At 36.4% G+C, this 20,272-nt stretch overlaps 1 protein-coding gene across 6 annotated transcripts in view; it reads right to left on the reverse strand.

The window, feature by feature from the left end:
- Positions 1 to 5,389: 5,389 nt before the first annotated feature.
- LOC107666474 (dynactin subunit 1-like) overlaps positions 5,390 to 20,272 on the reverse strand; it is a 28,610-nt gene continuing 13,727 nt past the window's right edge. For 3 of the 6 annotated variants that reach the window (XM_016457816.1, XM_016457814.1, XM_016457811.1), the window contains 26 exons: positions 19,293 to 19,310; positions 17,684 to 17,704; positions 17,396 to 17,569; positions 15,618 to 15,815; positions 15,332 to 15,536; positions 14,896 to 14,974; positions 14,642 to 14,801; positions 13,444 to 13,548; positions 13,166 to 13,357; positions 12,936 to 13,049; positions 11,740 to 11,892; positions 11,486 to 11,646; positions 11,163 to 11,331; positions 10,348 to 10,416; positions 10,049 to 10,261; positions 9,789 to 9,950; positions 8,864 to 8,995; positions 8,655 to 8,780; positions 8,433 to 8,575; positions 8,142 to 8,311; positions 8,018 to 8,029; positions 6,736 to 6,848; positions 6,465 to 6,651; positions 6,310 to 6,383; positions 6,139 to 6,228; positions 5,390 to 6,055 (listed from right to left, as the gene is read on the reverse strand). In XM_016457816.1, the coding sequence (XP_016313302.1) occupies positions 5,918 to 6,055; positions 6,139 to 6,228; positions 6,310 to 6,383; positions 6,465 to 6,651; positions 6,736 to 6,848; positions 8,018 to 8,029; positions 8,142 to 8,311; positions 8,433 to 8,575; positions 8,655 to 8,780; positions 8,864 to 8,995; positions 9,789 to 9,950; positions 10,049 to 10,261; positions 10,348 to 10,416; positions 11,163 to 11,331; positions 11,486 to 11,646; positions 11,740 to 11,892; positions 12,936 to 13,049; positions 13,166 to 13,357; positions 13,444 to 13,548; positions 14,642 to 14,801; positions 14,896 to 14,974; positions 15,332 to 15,536; positions 15,618 to 15,815; positions 17,396 to 17,569; positions 17,684 to 17,704; positions 19,293 to 19,310 (3,378 nt within the window). In that variant the 3' untranslated portion in view covers positions 5,390 to 5,917. The remainder of the gene's footprint in view (positions 6,056 to 6,138; positions 6,229 to 6,309; positions 6,384 to 6,464; positions 6,652 to 6,735; positions 6,849 to 8,017; positions 8,030 to 8,141; positions 8,312 to 8,432; positions 8,576 to 8,654; positions 8,781 to 8,863; positions 8,996 to 9,788; positions 9,951 to 10,048; positions 10,262 to 10,347; positions 10,417 to 11,162; positions 11,332 to 11,485; positions 11,647 to 11,739; positions 11,893 to 12,935; positions 13,050 to 13,165; positions 13,358 to 13,443; positions 13,549 to 14,641; positions 14,802 to 14,895; positions 14,975 to 15,331; positions 15,537 to 15,617; positions 15,816 to 17,395; positions 17,570 to 17,683; positions 17,705 to 19,292; positions 19,311 to 20,272) is intronic. The other 3 variants (XM_016457812.1, XM_016457815.1, XM_016457813.1) reach the window with 3 other exon arrangements.

Genomic DNA, 20,272 nt, shown 5'->3' on the forward strand with positions numbered 1-20,272 from the left:
TCTTGGTCTCCTGACACAAGACTAGCTATATCTCTAGGCAGTCATTTCTCAGTTCTGCAAAAATGCAGTACACAAATGGTTACAAATAAAATTTGACAGTCACACGCTTGAAGGTGTACAACATGTGCTACAGTTTACTGTACATGTCGAATAGTGAAATTTCCATTGTCTAATGTACTGGAACTGAACTGTAATTATACTGTATGTGTAAGTATAAAACCCCTGTAGATTGGCTCAGCTCTCTCCTCTCCGTTGTTAGCATGCAGAGATTCTGATTGGTGTGTCATCAGTTTTGCTACCTAATGTTTAAACTTACTCATTGTTAAACTTTTTGAAAAATGTGTCTTTGTTTTGAAAACTGAATTAATGGTTTGGGGAAAAAAGTGCCAACTAAAATCATCAGTTATATTAACAATCAAGAAAACTGTAATACGACTAGATTCTTACCTAACTCTGCTATTAGTTTCAGTGATCGGCATCTTCTTATTGATTTCATGTTATTGTTACGGCTTATATCCATGATGAAAGTGGAGCGAGCAGAGAATCGGATCACCAAACAATTAATTACGCGATGAATCTCAAACATATCCGGACGGGATTAGATTTCTCAGAGAACTTCTGAGTTACCTGAAAAGCAGTAATTATCTGATTAACGAACAAATGTAAAAACAATTAGTTAGTGAACTGGGCCGCGCTTTGTGGTTTTGACTCATAAATATCCGGTTCATAAGAGTCATGAAGCCGATTACATTGGCACGCTGCGTGCGCGTGCAACCATCGTGCAGATTATTAAAAGATGTGTTTTTGCCATTAGTCATCGCCGCGGCTGAAAAGTACCACATGAAACACTGCTTACATTTATATTTTATTCTGTGATAATTCTGGGGTGGCAGGTGGGGTGGCACAGCTTTTTCTTAGGGTGGCAGACAGTTGCCACCCCGGTTAATATTTATGCAATAATTATGATGAATTTCTGCCCATTGAAAATAACTTAAAAAAATATATTTTTATATTACTTTTAAATGAATGCAGTATTTCATGTTAAAATAGAGTAAATGCCTTTAAAATCCAATTTTTGAAGCCAGATTAGTGCCATCTGGTGGAAGTAAAATAAGAAAAACATCTGCAATTCCATGGTTTACTTTAGCCCATAGATTCCTATATAGCTCTATATAAAAAGCCTATATATTAAATAAATTGTTTTTAGACATAAATACTTATTTTTATTAAGTTGTGGGTTTGGATATATATTTAGACATTCTCAAAGACAACTTTTTGCAAAGGTTTAGATTTTGTTTTTGGTTTGAAATGTTGATTTGAAGCGTCAGTTTTTGAATAAAAAATATATTTTTATATTACTTTTAAATGAATGCAGTATTTCATGTTAAAATAGAGTCAATGCCTTTAAAATCCAATTTTTGAAGCCAGATTAGTGCCATCTGGTGGAAGTAAAATAAGAAAAACATCTGCAATTCCATGGTTTACTTTAGCCCATAGATTCCTATATAGCTCTATATAAAAAGCCTATATATTAAATAAATTGTTTTTAGACATAAATACTTATTTTTATTAAGTTGTGGGTTTGGATATATATTTAGACATTCTCAAAGACAACTTTTTGCAAAGGTTTAGATTTTGTTTTTGGTTTGAAATGTTGATTTGAAGCGTCAGTTTTTGAATTATTATTACTACAATAAAACCTGAACACAGAGAAAGCATTTTGTTACACAAAACATTCAAATTCTATAAAAATGTAACAAAAAATTAACACATGTTTTATCAGAGCTTAATCCTTCTGGGTTTGATCTGATTTCAACCTCTTATTTCAGTTTTCGGAGTCGTTTTGGCTATATGGTTATAGCGATACCAATTCATTTGAGTGTGTATAACTGTATGTTTGTGTCTGTGAGTGTGTGTAAGTGAATGTGTGTTTGGGTGAGTGTGTCTGTTTTGCACTCTTGATGTTTTAGAGTGTAACCCCTTCCTTGTTGTGCACTTTTTTACTGCATTGTAGTTGAATTATTGCTTTTATTTTACATATTTGCTGTGTTACAGTCACACCAGTTCATAGGTGTGTGTGTGTGTGTGAGTAGATGTGTTGGTTTTGCACTCGATGTTTTAGAGTTTCACACTGTCATTGCTGTGTACTTTTTCCTGCATTGTGTGAGATTTGTAGATTGTACACACAAAATGTAATTTTGTGTTTTTGTCGATTTCCCATTCATTTCCTATGGTCGGTCTTTTTTGACTGAAGACCACAAATGTGACTATTTTTTTTTACGACCACTTAGTCTGCTCGAATCATGCCCTCAAATTTTTTTTGTGTGTTTACATTTCAAATGCCATAAAAGTCACCAAGTTTCATACCATTCCGTTGAAGCTGTGATTTAAAAAGAATCCAAAAAGTCAAAAGTGACCGAAGAGCACCAGAGGGTTTTAAACAAAACAACAAACAAACAAAAATCTTCTCAAAATGTATTTTGTGTTACACCAAAAAAGAAATAAAATGATGCATGTTTGGTGAGGGATGAGTAAACAATGACAGAATTTTGAATTAAGACATTTTTGGGTGAACTATTACAAAGCTGTAAAATGCTAACAATCAAAATAACTCTTATTAGTTCGATTTTCATTTTCTCAGAGCTGAGTTAAGATCCCAGACACTGTTTCCACAGTGTCTGTTTCCTCCTGTGTGTTTGTCCTTGCACAGCAGGAAAAGGCCTTCAAAATGTCACCCATTCCATTTGTAAAAAAGATTGAGAGGAATGGGTCCACTAGTGGGCCAAGATGGAGAAGAAGACCAGATACAAGTCAAGTAAAATACATAAGAGCTTAAAGCCAGTGCTTTGAGCAGAGTATTTAGGATAAAGGGAAGATAAAGCATACTGTAATTACACAAGATGACCGCCTGCATACCCAGAATCTTGTTTCTGTTAGTCACAGGTGCTGGCCATCATGTACACCATAAGGCTCTAAAATAATCCAAAAAGAAAAACCCCAGGAATGGTAGTGGGAGAAGAAGAGCTATGGAGAATAAGACGACATATCCTTGGTAAGGAAAAGTATTGCAAATGGAGCTGCCCACACAGCCAAAGAAATCATGCTCAACTGCTTGAGTTTCATGCAGAAGGCATTATAATGTGGACAGGTTACCAACAGATATCGCTCCTGAGCAACACAGACCATGAACACAATGTTGGATATGATCCCAAAGTAGAATATCAGGGAGGATATGTCTGTACTCGGCATACTGGTTTTCTGAGCGTCCTCTGCAGATGCCTTCGGCCGCCCAATGATGTTGAAGATATCGGATGCGAGAAGGCTTATTAGGTAGACGGGAGCAGCCTTGCCAGTTTTTGCTTGCATGCCCATGAGGTAGATAGAAACGCCGATGCCAGGAAGCCCAACAGCAAATGTGATCCATCTGATGATCTCTTCAATGTGGTCTACACTGATGGTGCCATTGTTCTGAGGAGTCGTGCTATTACCATCCAATACTGTGGTTTTATCCATATGTTGCAGAATCATACTGGTAGTTTCTAGTTCTGGTTACCCAAAATGTGATTAATATATAAAAGCTGATGCATTTGGTTATATGCCATGTCAAGAAGAATATGTTCTTCAGTTCCAGTAAGCAACGCGGAAAGCTATATGTGACTCTTTACTGTGGTAAATAAATCGGTATATTTTAGCTATAACCATTTTTATGGCTCTTCTGCAAACTGTTCCTGTAAGCGCTTTCATTGCTGGTTAGTTAATGCAAATATTTCCTATGTATTCACATTAGTTTTATCAATGCAATCTCTTTCTAGAAGCAGTTTGGCCCAATGAGGCGTGTAAAGTTACACATGAAAAAGAAATATATTAAAATATTTTAATTAAAATATTGAAATTCAAACAATGCGAGATTTTCGGACATAATTTATTTCATTGACTCACATTATATAAGATGCCAACACATTCAACAATACTGTAAGCAACAGTATGCATTTTATATAGTTTAATAACAGGTTAATAACTTAGACAATAGTAACAAAGCAAACCATTGCTAACTTAAGACCACTTCAATACTGACGATCTCTTGAAGCAAATATTCAACAGTTAATAAATATTGTTAAATGATGTCTTCTCTATTTTTGCCCACAGCAGCATTCACCTGATGTCATCCCGTCCTTGCTTGGCACTAAATCTGATCATTCATTGAAATTTGTATTGTATTTTCTTTACAAAAGCACATTGGCATGGCACATTCAAGCATCACAGTCAAGCACACAGAGCTTTTAAATCTTTGACTGTTATTATATATTTGAAACGTGAATGAGAGCATATTATCTTTCCTGTCTGATACTTGAGTAACTGTTATGAGTATATGAAGAGGGCTGTGCCAAGGAATCACTGATAAAGTAGCATCTGATCTGTTTTAAAGAGAAAAACGAAGCGGTCCTACATTGAATCATTTAACGTGTGCTTGTTTACAGTACACAAATAGAGCCCCAAAATTGGGTTTTTGTTTACCTTTGGCCTCCTGATTCAGAAGGTTCTGTGAACACTGCATGTATAAAATGACAAATCATAGGTTTGAAACACTTGAAAATTGAGGTGCATTCACATTAGCAACATTTCAGCGAAATTTTGTGAGCCACAGCTCACACAGACGTCACTTTCAAACCAAGCAGCTTCCTTTTGGTTAATGCAGCCAATCCACATGGCCAACTTGAATCTGTTATGAAATCTGCATGGGGAATTCTTTCGCTCTCACGCAAAATTTCCAGTCGGGTGGATTCCCAGTTGAAATTACTGGATTTTGCCCATGAAAATTCGACGAACAACCACAAATGAGAATGCACATTTGAATGGTCAACTAGAATTTTATGATTTATGATGATAATGTACGCGATGCTTGTGCATGCAGGACTTGATGCCACAATGCTAGGGGTGCTTCAGGTAGTTGCTAGAGCAATGCTGTGAGATTTTCAGTTGTTCTTAGTATGTTGCAATGCAATTGCTATGTGGTTGCTAGAGTTTTCGTGTGGATGTTTACTGGTCAAATCACATGACTCGGGTCTCTACCTCCATTTTATTGGCATTTTTCCTGTTTTATCGTCCGTCAGTTGAACATTTTAAAGGGATGGTTCCCCCCCAAATTAAAATTCTGTCATTAATTTACTCACCCTCATGTCAGTCCAAACCCGTAAGACCTTCATTCATCATTGGAACACAAATTAAGATATTTTTGATGAAATCCAAGAGCTTTCTGACCCTGCATAGACAGCAACACAACTGAAACATTCAAGGCCCAGAAAGATAGTAAGGACATCATTAAAATAGTCCTTGTGACATCAGTGGTTCATCAGTAATTTTACGAAGCTACGAGAATACTTTTTGTGCACAAAGAAAACAAAAATAACGACTTTATTCAACAATTTCTTCTCTTCCATGTCAGTCTCCACTTTGCATTCACGAGAGTATCACGGCGCATGTTCCGAAGATGAACAGAGGTCTTGCGGGTTTGGAACGACATGAGGATGAGTAATTAATGACAGAATTTTCATTTTTGGGTCAACTATCATGTTAAGTCAAATCACTTAGGAAGCACCACTAATTAAACACATACACAATTTGAACTGTAATCCTTTTAGCTAAATAATTGTAAACATGGATCGATGGGAATCCAAATCAGGGATTCCCATCGATCCAAATCCAAACGTCTCCAGCATGTCTCAAGTTTGAAATCTGTAGCTTTTATGTATCATTTTACAGATTTGGTGTGGTAGATATAATCAAAGCTTGATCTTGACTTGATCTATTGCGTTTTTTGTTATTGGTTTGTGGCCCTATATACATTCTCCATTATATCTGTTGTTTCAGTTTCTGTTTTGAAGACTGAATGTGAGTAAGTTTGTTTTTTGGGGTTATTTTAAGTCTGGAGAAGGCGATGAACTCTCTGTAACTGGATCTTTGAAAGCACCAGACGATGCACCTGTTCCTGCCCTCGGGCGCAAGGCATCATCACATGACCGACTAACACAGCATCTCCTTTCTTCTCCTCTTTTGCCTGAGAGAAGAAGAAGAAAGAATGAGGGATTTATTTAGACCCAAACAATGTGGGAAAATGTGCATTTTGTGTATTTGTCTTACCTTCACAAAGGAAGTGCAGGGAAAAGTGGCAAAATCAGACGAGACTTGAGCACCAGCCCTGTGAGTCACTACATGTTCAGCAACCTCATCCTTCAAAGAAATAGGTTGCTTAAATAAGCGCAGGAGACATTTTAATGATGACTTGATGATTTGGAATAATTTTTGGTTTACCTTAAGCCTATCGAGTGTGTCACTGAGCGACTGCAGTCTTGCTGTTTGCTCGAGGAGCTGCGCACTGGGACTCACTGTTAATGAAAACACAAACACTGTAAAATAATTACTGTATAACAATAGAAATCCAATTTTTAAGTGTAATTATGACAGACCTGGAGATTTCCCTGTGATGTCCACCACTTTCACATTGGCACTCATCTGGAGGAGAGTATCCAGTAGTTGGTCTGTTTTGCGGTAGAGGGCGCTAGATAACACCTCAGGCCTGCAGCCCTCTCGCCAGCCCAGCTTTGGCACGTTCAGAGGAGGAAGAGATGCCAGCTGAGCACGCATCTTTTCTGCCTGCGGTCCACACAAAAACAAAAGTGAGAATAAATCTTCAGTGCCTGCATTGGGGAAATGGGTTTGTGAAGCAGTAGCAGAGACCTTTAGTCTGTTGTTCTCGTTCTTCAGGTGTTTTATACTGAGTCGCTGAGCTTCAATCTGCTGAGTCAGCAGTGGAGAATCTATCACTTGCACTCCTGCAGCTACACAAACACCTTTAACATACACACAACAAATTACATGTTAACAAATACAGAGACAACTCGTGTGTTCTTCTAAAATATTTTAAAAAATACTGTATATACACCAAAGTTCAGTTTGGGGTCAGTCATTTTTTTCTAGAGAAATTAATACTTTTATTTAGCAGTAAAGCCATTTATAAAAAACCTGAAAAAAGTATCACAGTTTGCACAAAAATATTAAGCAGCACAACTGTTTTCAACATTAATGATGAAAAGAAATGTTTCCTGTGCAGCAAATCAGCATATTATAATGATTTCTGAAGGATCATGTGACACTGAAGACTGCAGTAATGGCTGCTGAAAATTCAGCTTTGATCACAGGAATAAATAAAACTTAATAATAATAATACAAAATACAATAAAAAATATATATATATTAAAATGGGAAAATATTGAATAATATTTCACAATATTACTGTTTTACATTATTTTTTATCACATAAATGGAGCCTTGGTGAACTTCTTTGAAAAACAAAAAAAAATTACCAACCCCAAACACTTGCCATGTTAGTGTTTATTAAAATATTATATTATTAATAATATTATATTATATTATTAATAATATTATTTCAAAGGGAGCATTTTCGAGGTGGATAATATTAAATCCATTCAGGATTTTTTAAATACGTCACTAAATAGAGATAATAAAACAGATGCAATAATTGAGATTTCAAATATTACATTGATTAACAAAGTATATATGTAAGTGATAATACACATTAAAAAAAAAAAACAATGAAGTAATTATTATTTGTTTGTTTTTTTTGCTTTAATGTCTAGTTGTCTATACATTATCATACTTATTAGATGGCTACATATTATATTAGATGAGAAGAAAGAGTCCAGAGAGAGTTTTATGGCAGACATGAAATAACATGTAAGCTGTGAGGAAGGAAACTACACTGTTGAATACTACTTAGATATATTAAAGAGAGGACCAATCATAATCAAGTATTCTGTGCAATAAATGACACTATGTTATGGTCATTTATTGCATGGCTCTTGATTGCAGTACATGCAACTCGTGATAGGGCAATATAAGCAAGAATAACTCTCATGCACACATGCAGCTCACAGAGAGACCATGAGTGGGAGGAAAAGAGAGTGAAGAGATTTAAATGTCACACTGACAACAAATTTACCTTTTTGTTCTTCTAAAAGGAATACAAACAATGGAAGACATATTAGACCATTTAAAATAAAGACTTAAGCAAGACATTTTAGCTTAGTGTTTAAGTTAATCTGATTTCCTTATCTGTCTCTTACCAGCAGTGATGCCACAAGTCACAATGGAGGCGATGCCAGAGCCTTGACTTCCTCTCAGGCCCTCCATGGTCATCTTTGATTGGCTGGTGATTCTCTGCTTAAGCTCTGCTTTCTCTGCCTCTAGTTGGTCTATGTCAGCCTGGAGAGCATCCATGGTCTCCTCAAACTCCCTACAGATTATAATACCCATATTAAAAGCATTTTTTACAATATAATGTCCCCATTACTATACTGGGACATTAAGACCCACATTAGGAGTTATGTGCAACAACCCTCTTCGTTATCTCTTACTTTTCCTTCTTTTTCAGGAGCAAAACGGTCTCATCCAGGACCGTCTGGATCTTCTCCACCCGCTCATCCGCATCTTTAGATGCACTGTCCAGCTTTTTCTCCAATAAACTCAGACGCACATTGGCCTCACTCAGTTCCTCTCCCTAGAAACAAGACCATTTTGACATTATTTCAAGCTTTTATCTTACGCCTCTTGGCATGTCTGAGTATGACTTCTTCTACCTTTATTTTAAGAGATTTCTTAAGCTCTTTGATGACAGTTTCTCTGTCTTCAAGTTTGAGGCCGAGTCCTTCAGCATCAGTGATTTCTGCCCTCAGTGCTGCTGCTCGGACTTCCACAGGAGATATCTACAACAATACATGCATATTGAGACACAAGCGCAAAGATTCATAGCCGTAGTGTTAGACAGGCAGGCTGAGCCCAGACTTACTCCATTCTGTGGTCTTTCAGAGTCATATTCTCCCTCCTGCATAGCGGTAGCCATCTTGTTCATGGTTGCTATGACAACACTGCATGACTGGCGCAGACACTCTTGAGGGTTTATGCCCTGTGACCCATAGATCTGAGAAAAAAAAGAAAGAAAACAGATAACATTACATCCCCATTTGCTATTATATTATATTATATTATATTATGTTTATGCTTATTTGAATAAAAAATTAATTTAAAAATCATATATTTTTATAAAAATGTTTTTTTATAAAAATGAGTTACAGCAATGAGAATTTCTTAAATGTAAAATGTCCAAACGTATTATGGTTATGTGCTTAATAATTAAGCACTTAATTAATAATTGTCAAAAAAAAAATCGTAGTGGTACTTAAGATGTTATATAAATATAATTACCTTTCACAACTCTGGGGTCAGCATATATATTAAACTAATCAAATGCAGCAGTAAATACATTTATAATGTTACAAAAGATTTATATTTCAAATAAATGCTGTTCTTTTGTACTTTCTATTCATCAAAAATAAAAAAATTAATAAAATAAAACTTATCAGTTTCCAAAAATATTAAGCAGCACAGTTGTTTCTTGATGTTTCTTGAGCAGCAAATCAGCATATTAGAATGATTTCTGAAGAATCATGTGACACTGAAGACTGGAGTAATGATGCTGAAAATTCAGCTTTGCCATCACATAAATAAATTACATTACATTATACAAATTACAATATATTAAAAAAGAAAACAGTTATTTATAATTGTAATAATATTTCAAAATGTTGCAGTTTCCACTGTATTATTGATCATATAAATGCAGTCTTGGTGAACATAAAAGACATAAAAGTTTTGTATGTTATTTTTATTTCTTTTTTACTTGTTTTCACAAGATTCACTAAAATACTGTATACCTGTTCAGCTGCTTTAAAGGCCATGTCTTCCAGTTTGACGGCTGGCGGTCCCTCATGTTCGCTGAGAGGGGCGATGAGCTGAGCGGCTGCCGCTGCCACTTCCTGAAGCACTGCATTCACCCAGGCCAGCTGCCTTCTGCTCTCTGCCAGGGTCTCACACACCTACACACACATAAACCCCATCAACGGAAGGCTTAGATATCAAAGGTACATAAACAGTTGAATGCAGAGATAATATGAACATGAGGGCTGCACATCACCTGTGGTCCAAAGCTGAGGGCAGCTGGGATGCCTGGTGCGTCTGTGCCTGGCATGCGACGACGGATCTTCTTGCAGAACTGTCGTATGTCACTACAGGAAGTGTCCAGATCCTTCAGCAGCACACAAAATGCTTCCTCGTCCTGCCCTGTCTGTATGAAGGCCCTCAGACGCCCCACCTCTACTGCCATACAGTCCAGAGCACTCTGGGTAAACTGAACAGACACGTGAAGATGTGTTAAAGGTGTGTGTACCGATCTGGGTCTCTCTCTCTTTGTGTTTGTCTAAGTGAGTTGCTTACTTTGATGTGGTCTGCTAGCTGCATGGTACAGTCCTCCGGCTGTTCAGCGAGATGAATACTGTAAAGGTGCTACAACAAAGAGAAATGCATGTCAATAAATAGCTCTATTTGCATATTCTGAGGAAACAACCAGTGCTTGAAAGACAAATAGTAGTTCACTAGGTAAGTTTAGGTTTCAAGCTTTGGCATCAGAGATGCTTTGCTGCAGTCATGATACTGAGTGAACATCTTTTTGCTGTCAGATGGGTATGAGAATGTCAGCTTATTAACTTTGACCAATCACAATGCCATATGTGAATAATACAGCAATAGCAATGACAGCGTCAGTAGTTTTTATCAAGGAGATAAGTTTGATATATCTACAGCAACTTTTGATTCAGCAAGGATGGACACATTAAATTGATCAAAAGTGGCATTAACAACATTTATAAAATGACCAAAAAAAATCCATTTCAAATAAATGCTGTTTATTTTGACACTGATGATAATAAGAAATGCGTAGCAAACTAGCATATTAGAATGGTTTCTGAAGGATCATGTGACACTGAAGGCTGAAAAATCAGCTTGACAGGAATAAAACACATTTTAATGTTCAATTGTAATTCAATTGTCATAACATTTCACGACACTACTGTTTTTACTGTATTTTTGATCAAATAAATGCTGTCTTGGTGAGCATAAGAGTGAAATATTGGAATTAACTGGAGAAAATTGTGGAGAAAAATAATGAAAATATATTAATGTATGAGGAATTATAACTATTATTACAGTTCTGCAATGCAAGTGCTACAAAATGACATATTGCGCTATGATACCTGATAGTATTTAATAGCTTTGGTAAGAGGTCCCACATTGACTGTTTCATCCAGCAGGTCTTTGTATAGGAGGTCTATGAGGAAATCCAGGGATCGCTCATGAACGCTCATCTCAGAGTACAGAGAACCCACATGCTTGTACACATCCACACTGCACTGACTCAGAGCACTGCACAAGACAGATAAAGAGAGGCACAAGCCTTTTGAGGTGCTCTACCCCAACCTCATGCCATTCAAAATAATGCCATTCATTAATATATTTCATGAGGTCTTTAATGCTCTTGAGGATGTTAAAAAGTGTGTGTAAGTTTAGGCAAACTGACTGTTCATATTTGTGCAGGGTTGCCTGTAGCAGTGTGAGAGAATAGATGAGTCCAGCAGCAAAGCTCATCTGCTCTCCGACGGCTCCTCTCATTCCAGCCTTCTGAGAGCACGTCTCAGTCAACTCAAACTTCTCCTGAGCCTGCTTACTGATCAGCTCTGCCTGCAGCATACATGCACAAACACATTCAACCACATAGCAGATCGGAATGACCATGGTTTAGTGGTTAGCAACATGTATATTCAGAAAGTTCACCTTGCAGATGAGTCGTGGGATGAGCAGTAGAGCCAGGATACAGTCATGATCTCCTCCGTGTTTCAGGAAGGAGTCAGGCATGAAGGAAATCAGCAGTGACACCTGTCTGTTAGCCTGAGCTACCTCCATTTTACGCAGCTCCATTTCTATGGCCTAGAATTACAAACAGACATACATTATGATGAGAGACACAAACATCTGGAGTGTTTCCTACAGGATATTTTTGTTACCAGCAGGGGGCATCCATCCTCCAACAACACAAAAAAATAACTAGTACTTACTAAACACAAGTATAGTGTACAAAAAAGTTTGGGGTAGGTAAGAATTTTTATGCTTTTGAAAGAAGGTTTAATGCTTTTGGTCAAAAACACAGTAAAACAGTAAAAAAAAAATGATACGATTTCAATTATTTTCTATTGTAATATACTTTACAATGTAATTTATTCCTGCGATGGCAAAGCTGAATTTTCAGCCGCCATTACTCCAGTCTTCAGACATTATTCAAAATCTAGAATAATTATTCTAATGAAAATAAAGTAAAAACATCAATTTAGTAAAACAAGTACAAATGTTTACAAATTTTTATTTGAATTAGAAATCTTTTGGAACATTATGTTTTCAAAAAACTGTCACTTTAACACATCTGTGCTATTATTAGTATTAATAAACTATTTAAAAATCTTGCAAGCCCCAAACTTTTGAACAGTAATATACACTAGTCAACATTTGAAGTGGATCAAAACCTTTCATCAAAGTCGTCCTAAAACCAAAATGCTTTCTTGTCTTAGGACAACTTTGATGAACTTTTTTGATCCATTTCAAATGTTGACTAATGTATTTTATTGCTACTCAGCTAAACAATGTCATATGAATAACAAGTCAGCTGTTAACCTCTGGCTCATTTTGAGTTCAACATAATATCCTGCAGTTCAGTGAAGAAATGAATCATCTGACAATTCTGTTCATAATTCAAAAGACCAATGACACCTGTGTTCAGTTCAGACTGATTCACCAATCAGTTCAACTGATTCACTAAAAAATCACTGGACTACATAAAAAGAAGCATTTTTTTAATAAAGAGGTTTTTTGAACATTTTAGTACCTGGATGTTTTAGTAAGTCATGAATTTACATAGATGTGAATTGGATCCTGAATAGCAGTGCAGGAAATGCTGTATTCATGTTCAGTGGATTCACCTTGGCGTAAGCTTTGGCTTCTGCAAATTTGATCTTGAAATCGAAGATCTCTGCAGGTTGTTGCTGCTGCTCGGTGCTGGCTTCCTGTTGGCTCATCAGCTCCCTGTTCACCTCCTGCTCCACACACACACACAAACTATGTGATGTACGTGTCCCATTTGATTTGTGAGGTCTGCATTTTAAGCCGTATCAATGTGTTGTGGTTTGTATGTTGTGAAGCACAGCGGCACCTGCAGGTGTGCGGTGAGCTCTCTGTATTTCTGGATGGTCTGCTGGTAGTCTGCCACCGTTTCTTGTGTCGCCTCCACCCGCTTCTCCGCCTCCCTGATGCTGGCAGCACTCAGATCCAACTGCTCTCTCAACTCCAGCTCCGTCTCTCTGGCGTTCTCCTGCAGCTCATCATTCATCTCATTGATGGCTTCCTACATCAGCACATGTACACAAACCTCAGTATACTGTTACATCATGGCATACACTTCATGACTACACAAACTCTTCAAACACTCACCAGATCTGTGACAGTTTCTCTGAGCTCCCGTACTTTCTCCTCCAGGTCCAGATTACGCTCCGTCAACATCTCCACCATCTCCTCCGCCCCGAGAGCAGCATCCACCTAACACACGAGCACACACATATTAGAGTGATCATTACCACATCTATGACTAGGGGTTCACTGATCTTGACTAAATCACTTTTGCAACTTTAATAAGAAGAAATATACATTTAATTTACACAGTGAAGAATATGCAGTGTTTATATACATGTGATTATGAAATTCTTATTTATCTTTTGTGATAATGACACTGGAGACAATAATTATGAAATTTCAATGGTATCAAAAATGTTGATATCATAAAGACCATATTTAAAGCAAAAGTAACAATATTGTGATATATATTGTTACCATGAAATAAAATTACTCGTATCATGCGAAAATGTATCTTACGGCACTGACAAATAGCACCAAAAAGTTCCATGGCATTATTCTGTTTCATTAGACATGAAACAATGACAATAATTTTATAATTAACATTTTTTTATATTATAGCCTTTTGGGCAGCGTGTCTATATATAGTGCCGTTGCGCTACGGGCGTCCCGAGTTCGAATACCGGCTTGAGGACCTTTCCCGATCCCGCCCCCCCTCTCTCTCCCACTTCACTTACTGTCACTTCTACACTGTCCTATACTAATAAAATCTTTAAAAATTTAAATGTAAAATATTTATTTTAAATATTTTTTCCTATGAAATTGCAATGGAAAAAAACATAGCATTCATCGAAATAGCTTGAAGTACCATAGTATTCTTTGAAGTACCGTACGTACCTTATGATATTGTCATGCTTTTTTGGACATGGTACCATGGTACATAAATATGATATTCATTCATGGTACATAAATATGATATTCATTCAATACCATGGTTCAATGATATACCTTTGAAGGTACTTAAATGTTACTAGATTGTCCAGTGTTGCAAAAGCACTTTTCTCTTGAAAAATATTATTATATTTATTTTATAATGTAGATAATAATAGTAATAAAAAAATATATTATATGATCATAAATATCATAATATATTATTATTTTTATATGTAACATTATCATATTTATCATATATTTATATAAATGAATTATATCTCTTGAACTCACAGAGATATAATAAACTCTCATTACATCTGTCAGTGCTAATAGTGGCACGACTCACTTGCTCTTTGAGCTCATCAATTGTTTTCTCAGCCATCTTCATTTCCTCCTGTAGTTTCTCTTTCTGGCATCTCAGCGCATCCAGCTCAAAATTCTTCTTTTCCATTAGCTTCTGTAGCTTTGCATGCTCTTGTTTCTCTGATGCAGACAAGTCACGCATCCTAATGCACAGAGCAGTTGATATTATGATCTTCACAGAGCACAACCAAAATCAAACAACACTGAAGTAAACCATGGGAGTCATTACACACTCACCTCACCAAAGCCTCCTTCAGTCGAGCATTCTGCTCCTCTAACTGCTTCACATGGTAACTAGACGCTGCTCCATCTGAACCTGCAGGCCACTTTTTATTGGTTAATAAGCACATATTGTGGTCATCAATGAATACTAACACGTATATGTACTGTGAAATTTTGGGATCAATATCATTTGTTTTTTTGGAAAGAATTTAATACATGAATTCCTCAAGGACTCATTCAGTTGTTCAAAAGTGGCAGTAAAGACGTGTATAATGTTACAAATCGAAAACAAAAATTTAAAATAAATGCTGTTCTTTTGAGCTTTCTATTCATCAAAGAATCCTGAAAAATTACACTGACAACTGGAGACAAGGCTGCTGAATGTTTAGCTTTGCCATCACACCTGTCCCCAGACTTCTGAACACTAGCGTATGTTTAGGTGTGTTTGTACCTTTTTCCTCTATCTCATGTTTGAGTATCTCCAAGTCCAAGGTCAGCTCCTCCACTCTCTCTTTTAGAGCATCAGCCTCCAGTTGCAGTGACTCGGCCCGCTCTTCAGCCATTTCCTTATCGAGTGTGGCCATCTCAATGGCATCTGCTGTATCTGCCATCTCTTCCATGTAGCGCTCTTTAGCTTCAAGAGCTTCATTAGCTTCCTACATAACAGTATATCAGCCACTTTCGTTATTCACACTCTGACACTTATCATGATATATTCCTGTGCAGTAACTTGATACCTTCTTGGCCTCCTTGAGTTGTTTCTGCAGTTCATTTTGTTGTTCCTGCATCTTACTCTTCCACTCCTGCAGCTGCTCCAGCTGAATCTTGTGCTTCTCAAGCTCCTTCAGCTTTGCCTTGTCTTCTGTCCTCTTCATCTTCAGCGTCTCCAGCTTCTCCTCCAGGTCCTTCACCTGGGCACGCAGTGACTCCTCTTCCTGCAAGAGAGTGAATGCATGCATGCATACAGAGTGCGGACACTGTAAGAGACCTTTCACATTTACATGAATATCAGAGAAAAGTCATGCTGTGGTTTTTGTTGCTCAATAGTTCTGAACCTTCTAAATGATTTGGGTGTTTTTTTAACTACTGGCACTTTTGGCCCTGTGGACTTTTAAAAAAACAAAAATTTCGTATAACACACTATTTCACTCTCACTAGTAACTAGTATATTTGATTTGTCCACTAACGATATGTAAATATATACATTAATGGAGAATTCTGTAATTTTTTCATTCATTTCTATTACATCTCAAAATATGTATGGTGTTTAAAGGTTTTTGGAAATTTCATAGCCATATTTTTATGTATCTTAGATACACACAATTAAATAAGATTTTCACTTTTTTCAAGTTACAGCTTGATTGAAAATGACACACAATAAAAATATTCTGTTCACATGTCGTATTTAGCTTTACCATTATTTTTGCCTCATTCGTGTTCTTCACACATCACACATATGTCATCTCAAGCTCTTCACTGACACTGTTGTCTCCCTTATAAACAAGTACACTAACTTTACATAAAACTTTATCACAGGCTAAATTGATCAGTGTGGTGGAAATTGTGCCACAACTCTGTGACAGCTGTTTTTTTTTTTTACTCATTGTTTAGTTTACTCAAAAATATTGATCATTTTTAACAACTTAATAATTCCTATTTTTATGACTGATTTTAATATTTGTAGGATTGAATGTCTGGACCTGGGACAAGGGTAAATAATACAATCTGTTAAAGAGTCATTTAAATTGTTGTACAAATAAATGAATGCATGATAAAAAAGTTTCCAAGACCGTTTCAATGTGATCTATATAACTTTTTTTGTTAATAAAAATCCACCCCTGGGACATTCACTATTGTTCAAAAAGTTATTTTCTTTTTTTATAGACATTAGATTTCTCATTCATTTATTTAATGAAATGATTAAAATAAATGTTCTTTTAAACTTTCTATTCAACAAAGAATCCTTTACGAAACGAAATTTAAATTAATATATATATATATTATAAAATAATATAACTGTCTTCATTAATAACAAGAAATGTTTCTTAAGGCAGCAAATCAGCATATTAGAATGATTTCTGAAGTATCATGTAATCCAGAGAAATGGCTGTTGAAAATTCAGCTTTGTCATCAAGGGAATAAATTATATTTTAAATAAAAAAATGTTTTCAAATAAAAATTAGTATTTTAATTTGAGATTATATTTCACAATGTTACTTTTTTCTGTATTTTTGATCAAATAAATGCAAACTTGGTTAATATAAGAGACTTCTTTCAAAAACATAAAAAAATCGTACACATCCCAAACTTTTGAACAGTACTTTAAATGCACCCAAAGTAAAAAAAAAAAAAAAAAAACACCCATTTATAATCAGTAAACAGGTAAATAGCCTTTGACTGAGTTTTTCATAACATCTGTGACCTTGACAATTCAAAATGATGCAAAAGTGAATACTTTCTAGTTTAAAAATAAACACAGAACGAAAGTAGTGAAATTTGTGTCTGTATGTGTGACCTTGGTGGGTCCCGGGATGGGAGGAGCCCCGGGTGAGGGCAGTGTTCCCACGGGTGAAGGTATAACTGGAGCAGCCAGTGGTGTTTGGGCAGGTGTGCTGGGTTCACTGCTGCTCATCTCTCCAGCAGAAGCTGATCCTGAGCCCACCTTCACCCCCACTCCAGCCCGTGTTTGCTGAAAGACACATGCAGAGATCACTGAAAAACTCTCCAATGAATCACATCAACTACAAACTTTCATTTAGCAAACACAAGCGCACACAGATGTGGCCTGCAGGACTGAGCTCACCTTGGGCCTTCTGGTGGTGGTCTGAGGAGAAGACAAACATTTACAGATATATGACCACCATAGGTCAGTAGACAGATGAAGAATAGAGAATCAAGGAAAAATAGGAGAAAACACATATATAATAAAGATTAGTAACAGAAAAAAGGCACATGCATTAAAAGAGAACTGAAGAATCTGAAAGCCTCAATAAACGACTTGCACAATTTTTTTCCATCACATGATGATAAGCTCGTTTGTGCCATAATATATCAAAAATGTTCTTTTAGCACATAAAGTATCAAACAGTAACCCTCTCTATGGCACTATTTGTCTGCCCTCAAAGCAGAGTGCCTGGCACCAACCGGGTCAAACAACAAGTACACTCGTTTACATGATACAGGCATGCACACATACACGCACAGACGGTTGTAGAGTTCATGTTATTGTTATAAACCTGTTGTATATACATTTTTTGGCAAACACAATACGCATAATATGAAAAAAAATGTAAACTGTATGCCAGTTACATAAGTTACACTATCATACAAAAGATTGGGGTTAGTAAGATTTAAAAGAAGTTTTTTTTGCTCACTAAGGCTGCATTTACTTTATTACAAATACAGTAAAAACAGCAACATTATGAAATATTTTTACAATTGTAAATAACTGTTTTCTATTTTAATATATTTAAAAATTTTATTTATTCCTGTGATGCAAAGCTGAATTTTCAGCATCATTACTCCAGATTTAGTGTCACATGATCCTTCAGAAATCATTCTAATATACTGATTTGCATCTCAAGAATTTTTTATTATCAATGTTAAAAACTGCTGAAAAAATGTTATGCTGCTTCATATTTTGGTGGGAATGTGATTTTTTTCAGTATTGTTTGCTGAATAGAAGGTTCAAATAAAAAGTTTAAATACATTTTTGTAGCATCATAAATGTCTTTTCTGTGACTTTCAGTATGCACTTTTTCTGAATTAAAGTATTAATTTCTTTCAACAAAATCTTACTGACCCCATTTTTTTTATATAATGTATATGTACAAACAGTGGCCCTAAAGTCAAACTTATGAATTTCATTCCACTGGAAAAAACAAAGTACGTGTTTTTCACAGTGTCCTGCCAGAGCAACTGAATCCTTTCAACTATGAATATGATCAACTAATCAGAAAGTGTCCAAATACTTATAATTCTGAACAATAGAACAATAGCCTGTTGTTTTATTATTTGAAATCAGAACAAACTTTTTTTTATGAATTATTTTACTTGTAAGGTGTGTTTGTGCTTTATCCATTTAACATAAATACCACATTTTGATATTCTGTATGAACATACAAAAACATTCAAACATTTTTACGTTAAATACTTTTTGTGGCCACTGTACATCATCAGATCATTTTAGTTATAGTCACCTATTAAGAGAATAAAATGTACTAATCACTCAGACAACTGAATTAAAATTAATCTTTTAGCAATTGCTAAAACACTAACAATAGGAAACAACCTATCACATGCGCTGACATACCAACAATCAAATAGAAAATCATCTCCAAAAATCACACAAACACCTTAATAAACCACTGAGCATTTTGCATGCCACAGACGTAGTAAACAATCTTTTGTACCTTACGAGTCGTAGGTGCCTGTCTCATCATATTGACGATTGAAGAGGAAACACACAAACAGGTGCACACACACACGCACACACACACACACCAGGTGCAGAAAAAGAGCAGGAAGAAAGATTGAGTCACATTAACAGCAGATCGAGATGAGAGCAGGCCAAGCCCATAGCAAAGCCACAAACACACTCATACAGCAGTTGGCAAGTGCTAGCCAGACACACACACACACGCACACACACACAGCGACGATGTTGCAGGTCGTCTCCGCTGCAGCTAAAATGACTCCCCTCTCCTGCACTGCACCGAACTGAACCGAGCCCCTTTCTAAACACTTCTCTGATTATAACGCTGTCCTTGAGGCTCTGCTAAACAGTAGTCGCCTCTCTCTGTCTGCATCCATCTCTGGCTCTCCTGCTCTCTCCACTCATAAGCTCTCAGTGCCGCTCTGCTGTGCCAACGGCTGCCTAGCAAGCACATTACATCACTACACATCCACCCCTCCCTCCAGACGAGAGAGAGACAGGCTGGAACAAAAGCGGAAAGAGAGAGAGAGGGAGGGACTGATGGGAGTCTGGCCTGTATCCTAGCAACACTCCATTAGTATCTCTATGGGCTCTCCAGTCTGTGAATGCAAGCAGACCATGTTTTAGCAACTTATAGTTTAAACTTAGACACAAGTTTAACACATATATAATATGTACATCCAAAAATGTTGTTAGTTAATGTTAGTTAACATTATGTAATGGGACCTTGCTGTAAAGTGTTACCCTTAGTACTTTATAAATCATTTTAAGATCTGAAACGTGTTTCTGTATGTTTTAAATGCATTACTGCGGTTTATAAGAGCAGGCGCATCGTTATTTGAGGATCCATTACAGAACGGAGTGGGGAGGGATGGAGACAGATTGATATATCACATTACAGCTCTGCAAGAGAGAAAAGTGATGTGTAGTAGAAAACAGAGAGAGGGATGAACAAAC

The sequence above is a fragment of the Sinocyclocheilus anshuiensis genome, unplaced genomic scaffold (genome assembly GCF_001515605.1).
Source record: "Sinocyclocheilus anshuiensis isolate Anshui unplaced genomic scaffold, SAMN03320099.WGS_v1.1 scaffold63, whole genome shotgun sequence".
Taxonomy (NCBI): domain Eukaryota; kingdom Metazoa; phylum Chordata; class Actinopteri; order Cypriniformes; family Cyprinidae; genus Sinocyclocheilus; species Sinocyclocheilus anshuiensis.